This window comes from Protopterus annectens, chromosome 14.part0 (genome assembly GCF_019279795.1).
Source record: "Protopterus annectens isolate FY-2018-M chromosome 14.part0, PAN1.0, whole genome shotgun sequence".
Classification (NCBI taxonomy): Eukaryota; Metazoa; Chordata; order Ceratodontiformes; family Protopteridae; genus Protopterus; species Protopterus annectens.
Genome location: NC_056748.1, coordinates 515,390,499 through 515,399,247, shown reverse-complemented (window position 1 = coordinate 515,399,247; position 8,749 = coordinate 515,390,499). Strand labels below are relative to the sequence as shown.

The 8,749-nt window shown below is 40.0% G+C and overlaps 1 protein-coding gene across 1 annotated transcript in view; it reads left to right on the top strand.

The window, feature by feature from the left end:
- Window positions 1-8,749, top strand: part of ARMH3 (armadillo like helical domain containing 3) — a 2,648,735-nt gene that overhangs the window by 145,424 nt on the left and 2,494,562 nt on the right. The window contains exon 6 of the mRNA XM_044055591.1: window positions 5,495-5,581. Within this exon, the coding sequence (XP_043911526.1) occupies window positions 5,495-5,581 (87 nt within the window). The remainder of the gene's footprint in view (window positions 1-5,494; window positions 5,582-8,749) is intronic.

The window sequence follows — 8,749 nt, the reverse complement described above, 5'->3', positions numbered from 1 at the left end:
GAAGAGTCTGCTACTACCAATGGATGTTCTATGAATCCACTAATTGGTATTTCTTTTAATGAAGAAGATATTAATCTGGTTAGTTATAATTTGGATGATATGACGACCTTTAGAAATATTCTGAAAGAATTAGAAGATAAACTTTATAAGCATAAACACTTCTTATGGCAAAAGTATCATTTTGAAGCTGCTAATTTTCATAAAGTGATACCTAGATTGCTAAGGGTACTCAAGATGCCCTCTTATGGCGACAAGTATCCTGAACTGTTTAAAAAATGACAAGTTTTAAATTTGCAACTGAGTTTTGATTACATGTCACTTATTAACAATTTTTTCATGCCAGAAGAAGAATCTCTGGCGTGGAGATTCAGAGTCTAACCAATATGCTTATGGATAACTATAAAAGTGAAGCCTACACTCAGTTGATTGATGAAGTACTGTTAAATGTCTCTTTATATGAGAAGAAATTAGAAAAAGAAAAAAGTGAAAAAGCTCAGAGACTTTGCTGACTTTCGTGCCAGAAATGTCTTTTCTTGGCCCAGGACTATTTCACCTATGAGAGCGCAAGCTACTTCATCGAGGGAGGGACCGAGAAAAGAAGGGCAGCTCCCAGTTCCAGATTGCAGTTTGCGATCATCAAGTAAGCAGTGTTGTTTTCCAAACGCTGCTGCCAATTCTGACGATGCATCTCGAGGCAGCCGCACTAATTTTCAGCTTAGAAAGGAATCAGAATCAACTGTACAACCTTTAGACAGTAAGAATGTAACTGCACATGAGAATGTTAATGCGGCAGCCAACGGCAATTCTGTTGAAGGAATTTGTAGTGACTTGGAAACAGCGCAAAGATTAAGTTTGAACTTGAATCCTAGTCTGGTAAAGGATTCGCTTTCTTCATCTAAAAATGGGCACAATGTTCCAATTGAACCAAACGAGCAGTCAGAACACAATGCACACGCTGTTCCACTCAATGACAATCAAATAGAAACATTTTCAGGTACTGATAACGTGAATATTAACAATGCTGTATGTATGGATATTGGTTTTAATGAAGAAAGATATGATGTTATTATACAGGATAATGTGGGTCTAAGTGGTAATGAAACAGTAGTTAAACCTAAAGTATTTGGTAAAAATACTACTGTTCAGAGTTGGGACAATTGCCGCCTCTCTGCAGCTTTTTTAGAGAAGGCCCTACCAATAAGGCAAGAGAAACGGATAGGCAGGTCTTGAAGTCGCATGAGGCGAGGAAGTGTACAGTCCAGTCCCTCTCCCAGATGCACAAAAGTATGAACACACGCAGTCGGAAATAAATAACTTAGTTTTTAATTTGTCTTCTGTGGAATTAACAGAAGATGAATTATCACTTTTGAACAAAGGTCTGTCATATGTTCCAGCTAATTGTAGATACTATTTTGGATTTAAATTTGTTCGCTAGGAATATTATGTTGAAAACCGTTTATGATGTCAATGTTAATACTGATATGTGTGTTTTTAAAAACCAAGCAATTTGTTCCGAATAATTCTCCTGCAATGATGGCTTTCATTAAGATTTGTGAACAAGATCTTAGAAAAATAGCTTTTGACAAACCCAAGAAATCCTTTTATAACCTAACCATTAGTGAAAATGAAGCACTGTTTACTTTAACCAAAGCAGAATGAAGCACTGTTTACTTTAACCAAAGCCGAGCATCTTGTGTTTAGACCTGCCGATAAAGGAGGGGGAATTGTTGACTTTGACACCATGGACTAGCTAGATAAAATGCGTAGGATGCTATATGATGAAAATGTATATGTTATTTTGTATAAGTTCCAGGTGAATGGTATCATAAGTAGACTCATTTTTTATCTGTATGACCTACTAATGACTGATCAGATTGACTATCCACTATATGTTTATTTTACTGTTGAACACCCTACTATATCTATTATATATGGCCTGCCCAAGGTCTACAAAGACTTTTCAGATCCACCTCTTCGACCGATTGTGTCAGGAAGAGTTTGGATTACTGAGCCAATGTCCATATATGTGGATAAACAACTTAAACAGGTATTGAGTACTGCATCAGCAGTCTTGATAAACACAACAGTTTTTGGGACACTTATTTACCTGGGCTGACTATAGATCTGTATTTGACATTAGGAATGCTTTCTTTGTAGCATTGGATGTGAACTCTCTGTTCACTGTTATACGGAATGATGATGGCATTGAGAATACAAGACAATTTTTTATCTAAAGAAGACAATTTTTCCAACAATAAGGGCAACATGATCTGTGCATTACTGGACCTAATTTGGGAAAAGAATGTATTTTTTTTTGAAAAAGATTTTTTTCTACTGAAAGTTGGAGTCGCGATGGGCACAGCTTGTTCCAATACTTATGCGAACATTGTCTTGGCCCAATGGGAGAAAGAGAAGGTATTCTGCTCACCCATGTTTGTAAAATATGTCACCTTTTACAGACGGTTTGTGGATGATATTCTTCTTATTTGGCACGGCACTGAGACCCAGCTAGAATCTTTTTTCAACTATTTAGGTAGTACTACCACCTATTTATCTTTTACTTCACAATTTTCTAAATTTCAAATTGATTTTTTGGACATCAGTGTTAATAAGGACGTTTGGTAGTATTACCACCAAGATGCATAAAAAAAGTTGTAGAAAGAACAAGATTTTACATCGTTCTAGCATGCATCCCAGCCATGTCACTAGAAACATCATTAAGAATCAAGTTTTGCGGTGTAAAACACTGTATATAGACAAGGGAGATCAGCAGGAGGCAGTCAAAGGCCTCTATGTAGATCTTGAGAAAAGAGGTTATAAAATAAATGAGACTGACAAGGTTGTGGAAGAGATTAATTCTTTTGAAGAATATAAGACCAAGCCATATTTTTCAAGTGGGATTCCAACAGAAGCACCAGATATAAAGGAAAAAGTGATCAGGTTGTTAATAGGATGTGTTTAACATTCTCTAGTGATGTCAGTAAAACTTGCAAAATAGTTAAAAAGAACTGGCCTAGTTTACTTACAGACCCGGATATATATATATATATATATATATATATATATATATATATATATATATATATACATACATACATACACATACACATACATGTTGGTCTGTGTATGCATAGGATTACAGAGTTTTTTCATGCTGCACTGTCGATCCAGATATAAGAAAGAGGTTGCATCACACACTAAACAACGAGCTTTAACATAGGCTCAATCAAGGGCATGTCAGTTTAATATACATATATATATAATATTTGTTTATGGCTTAGAACCACAACAAACAGCAACAAGAACCAAGAAAAATCCAAATGTCTACAAGTGACAGAAACCAGGAACAGTGATGTTAAAACGTCAAATCTTTATTTCACCACCACGAAACAAAATCCACAATAAAAATTGTTTATGGCTTGCAGACATTTGATCAAATGACCAGCTATGCCAACATCTGTTTAGTTGATGCAGACAGATGGCTGACAGGTGTTGTGTGAGATAGATAATCCATGGGTAGGGTCGTATTCCCTTTCCCTAGGGATTTTGTGATCTGTGTGTTAGTATATGTAATTACCAGGGGGTGTGGGGGACTGGTGGGATGCAAGGGCCATCCCCCCACAAAAACACTTATGTTTGGTTTACTTGACTCTTGAGTGTTGTCCAGCGCATGCACAGAACTTGTCTTCTCTTGTTTGTTTAATTGACGTTTTAATGTCAGTATTTGTGTGTGTGTGTGTATATGTATACACATATATACATATATGTTTGTTTGTGTCTTTCGGCTTTTCCCGGTTAAAGGTCGCCCCAGCGGAACTCCGGTCCGCTAATGATTGGCAGTTGATTTTTACATACCGGCTTGCCAGGCCTGACGCACAACCTTCAACGAAGGTACACCCATTCACGCATGTCTCCACGCAGAAGACGCTCTAGCTGAGAATCGAACTGGACAGAGTCTTACTGTGAAGTGACAACGCTACCGCAGCACCAATATATATATATATATATATATATATATATATATATATATATATATATATATATATATATATAGAGAGAGAGAGAGAGAGACATACACACTACCTACATGTGTATTTTCAGCTAAGGATGAAAAAACAAAAGTGAACTCAAAATATTGCATATTAGATATTGAGGCAAAAAACATAGTCAGTAGGCTGAACAGTAAAGGATCAAACCACACACAGAAGTACAAAATAGTATTTATGCAGTAGAGCAAGCCCCCTTGTACCCCTCATGGGGAGGCATGCCTCTACACCCAGGCTTAACTGTATCAACTCAGCAGTCACATCACTTGTAAAAAAAAAAAAAAAAAGACAACTTTCTGAAACCATGGGAATCATTAATAGCTACATCTCTCAGTCTCTATGTAGATTAACTCTTCACAAATCCAAAAATAACATCCAGAGACAATTATTGAATGTTACTATAATTCACAAAAAGGTTAATAGCACCATACATGCATAGGTATATATGTACACATATATACACAGATGGTTTCTTTTGTTGACATTCATCTAATTGCACATAAAACTTCAGCTATAGCATTCATTTTATTTATTTATTTTACATTTGTTGACCGGGATTGTCCAACTGAGCTGAAGAGCCCTTTTTCAGCAGAGAATTTATCAACTACTGTAACAAAAGAAAGCCTATCACAAAAGTAACGCTAATAAGTAAGGGCTTATTAGGGGCAAATACCCCCACATATGTCTACACACACTAAGGGTGGAGGGAACTTGCCTGTCTCTGTAATGTACTTTACTGTATTTAACAGTGTATTTTTTTCTCTCTGCTGTTTTCAGTGTAGTGTTTACCATGTAAGGATTTACGGAAACTGTGCTTAAGAAAGCTAAACTAGAACAATTTTTATTTATGTATAAGTATATCACAGATGCATATACATATAAAGTCTGCATACTGTGGGATAAATACACATAGCTGGTGCACGTTGTATATATTTTTAATATACATTCAACACATCATGATTTAGTTTTTTTCGATCCTTAGCTTGCCATCAGCCCAACTTAATTCCCCTTATCCTGCTATAGTTATGCTACTTAACAAAATCTAAAGTAAAAGTTCACACATTGCACAAACAGATCTCAGACACATGATCAGTCCCACCTTACCTAAGCCCTTTTTTTTAATACTTTGTGAAGTAAAATGACAACATAAGTACATCCCTCATAAAACAACTCTGCCGAATTAAATAAACGCCATAGAAATAAAAATCCATTTGTATTATAATGGGAGATATTAAAGTGAAAGAATGCAAAAATAAAACCGAGCACATACTTTCTCTGTCTCTCTCTCTCTCTCTCTCTCTCTCTCTCTCACACACACACACACACACACACACACACACACACACACACACACACACATACACATATGCATGCATTTATATGTAAATAGATATATTTTTTTTTTTAATTTTTCTGAGTGCTAACGCTTTTTTTTGTGTGTGTTTCAGATCCTTTCTGATACCCCAAGCAGACGAGTGCATGGCCATGATGCTGTGGTTCTCCTTGCACTACTTGTCAACTATAGGAAGTATGAGGTGAGTACAGTACTGTGCAGCTATAAGATTTAACTAAACTCTGAACTAAGAAAGTATGATGCTTCTGAGGAATTTGTGCTAGACATGTTTAGTCTGTTGTTTTGTGTGTGGTTCAATACACGCGAAAAGGAAGTGGGTACTCTCTCTTTAGAGCAAGAAACAGTCTAGCTTATACTCTGAAGGGCCAAAGCCCTTGATTTAAAGGTTTCAGGTATCCACCGTTGTGGGATATGACACAGATGATGAGGGCATTCTGTCCTTGAGTCTCCCCTAGAAGGCTGTTTGTTTGCAAGAATAGTTCTTTAAGGAGCATTTTAACTGGGAGGCCAGGAAGGTCTCTGATGCTAAGAAAGATATATTGACCTTCTTTGCTTGGCAACTACAAAGCATTTGACTATTCCTACAGTGCTTAAAGCTTTGCAGGATACCTTCCTTACAGCATCCCTGGAACCAGGCTCCCAATTATGTGCTCATAGGAGACATCACTGGTGTTATATAGAGTATAGGATCCTTTTAAGTGCTGACTCAAGAATCCAATGGCAGATTTGTCATTGTGCCCATAGATGTTACAGAAGAGTCCATGTTTGTTTGAGGCCCAGATTCCCTTTGCAGTTATGTGGAGAGCAGAAAATTGGACTTCTTTAGGATGAAGGTGTACACATCAGCCCTGGCCTTCACAGCCCTAAACTGTCAGCTTTGATGTAATGGGCCATTACTGACACCACTCTGAATGTGCCCTTTCTGCTTCCTGGGTAGACAGACTTGATTCTTCTCAGGACTTTCTGTTGTCAAGAAATGATGGCCTGGTAATCCATCCAATGTATAGATGTCCTTCAAGGATGCATCTGCAGTCATAACATATGGGTTGTCCTGCCTCAGGCAGCCCTTCGGTCGGCCGGATTCCAAAGTCTGGGTCTGGCCTCGGCTGATGTCGCACTTTCCCCGACGTCAGAGCTTCTGGGGTATAAAGGCATCAGCCGACACCATTTTCTCCAGTCTTTCTTGCCGCGCAGTGCCCGAAGCAGAAGCTCTTCGCAAGTGCCGGTCGGTCAGATCCAGAGATTTCAGCTACCGAAGACTTTGAAAAAAGCTAAGTACCCCGTTGGAGACTCTTTCTTGCCTCAGCCGATGTCAGACAAAGTAAATAATTGTTTAACTTGTGGGAAACAAATACCTCATAAGGATTTCCATTCTTACTGCCTTCCTTGCTTAGGCCCAGACCACGACGTATCAGCTTGTTTAGCCTGTGCCTCCTTCAACCGACGGACTCTTAGACGTCGATCGGAGTTTGCAGAAGAATTTTTCGGATCCGCTTTTGCATATAAAATGCCGTCGGAGACCCCGACTACGCATTTGGCCAAAAAACACAGGGAAAAGGACCGACACTCGCGGCCCGCGGTTTCGGCTGAAACCACGGCTAGGCCTACCGCGAGTGTGTCTGTTTCGGCTGAAACCGAGCCCTCGGTTCTTACTACGACAGAAACCATACCTCCGACAACCGAGGCCAGAGAGGCCCCGGCTGAGTCGGCTTCAGAAATCCCTACCGAAGCTAGCGCTCAAGATTTGTCCGACACCATTCCATTGGACATTTCTACACCTGCACGTGGGGCAGCTAGGCCCCCAGCTTCTATGTCTATTAAGGCCTTCTCCAGGGCTAAAGCTGCCAAACTTTCAAAAGCTTTACCTGCCAAATCTACTTCTCAGAGGCCTTCCTCAAGTTCTCAGATTCTCAGTCTTGCTGAGGACCTTATATCCTTGATTAGGGGTTTCCAACCTCACCCAGACAGGGCCTCCCAACCTCCACCAGACAAAAGGCCTAGGACTGAACCCTCTGAACCTCTCTCCTCTGATTACTCCACGGATGGATCTGATTTGTCAGACCATCAGGAAGGGGCCTATTCTCCTTATGAGGATTCAGATGCTGAAGATTCTATTCCTTCGGCCTCCCCTCCTGAAGAATTTTCCTTTGGGGAGACCTTGCACTCTGAGGGAACACTTTCAATAGCAGGGTCAGGATTTTTCTGATTCTAGAAAAAGACTAAAGACTTTTTTACATTTGCCCCAGCATAGGCCCTTAGCCATACCACCAGTGCTAACTGTAATTGATGATGTGTATAATGATGTTAGTTCTGCACCTGATTCTCTTCCTCCGGCCCCTGCCAAACCTGACAGATATTACAGGGTCCCGGATTCTCACTTCCACCTGTATAAAGCCCATGCTGCAGACCCAGAAACTATTTCACAGGGCCCAAAAGGTGTTGCAGCTGCCACTGCCAAAAATCCCCTACCCTCTGAAAGAGAGTCTAGAGCATTAGAGAGATGGGGTAAAAAGGTTTATACATCTGCTACTCTTTCTGCCAGGGCATTAAACTGTCAATTCCATATGATACAGTACCAAGAATATTTGTTAGATCAGCTGAATAAGAAGCTTTCTTCTCCTGAACCTTTAGACCGTAAATCCCTTCAGGATTTGGTCCACAACTCTCAGCAGGTCAGTAATCCTTTCTTAAAATGTGGCTATGATGCACTGGAGGCTTCATTTAGATCAGCTATGACTGGGGCAGTAATTCGTAGGCATGCCTGGCTAAAAGAGCAATCCCTGCCAGACCATGTCAAGGCTAAGCTCCTAGATGCTCCAATGGAGAAACAAAGTTTATTTGGCTCCCCTGCACAGGAGATTCTAAAGAAAGTGGAAGAAAAAGCAAAATCTGTGCAAACAGTAAAGGAATTTCTACAGGTCCAACCTCCGAGGTTCAGCAGAAACTGGCCTTCCAAGAATTGGTCCTTTCCAGACACCTCCAGAGCACAGAGGGGCAGGAATAGACGCCCTCGAGGCAGAGGTCAATCAAAGGGTGCCTATAGGGGCCGTCAGTGGCAGCCTGCCAACCAGAGGAGTAGTGCCACAGCTGCAACTACAACCACTACCACAGGACAGACACAATGACTTGACTCTGATTCCGCCTACCAGGGAACAACTGGAAGCTCCCTTGGGCGGAAAGCTGGCTTTATTCTCAAAAAACTGGCATTGCATTACAAAGGACACATGGACATTGCAAACAATAGACAAAGGATACAGGTTTCACTTCCACACTTTACCAAAAAGGAGCAGAATGCCAAACCTACCACCAAAATCAAAAATTTACTTCAGATGAAAGCGATAGAAAGGGT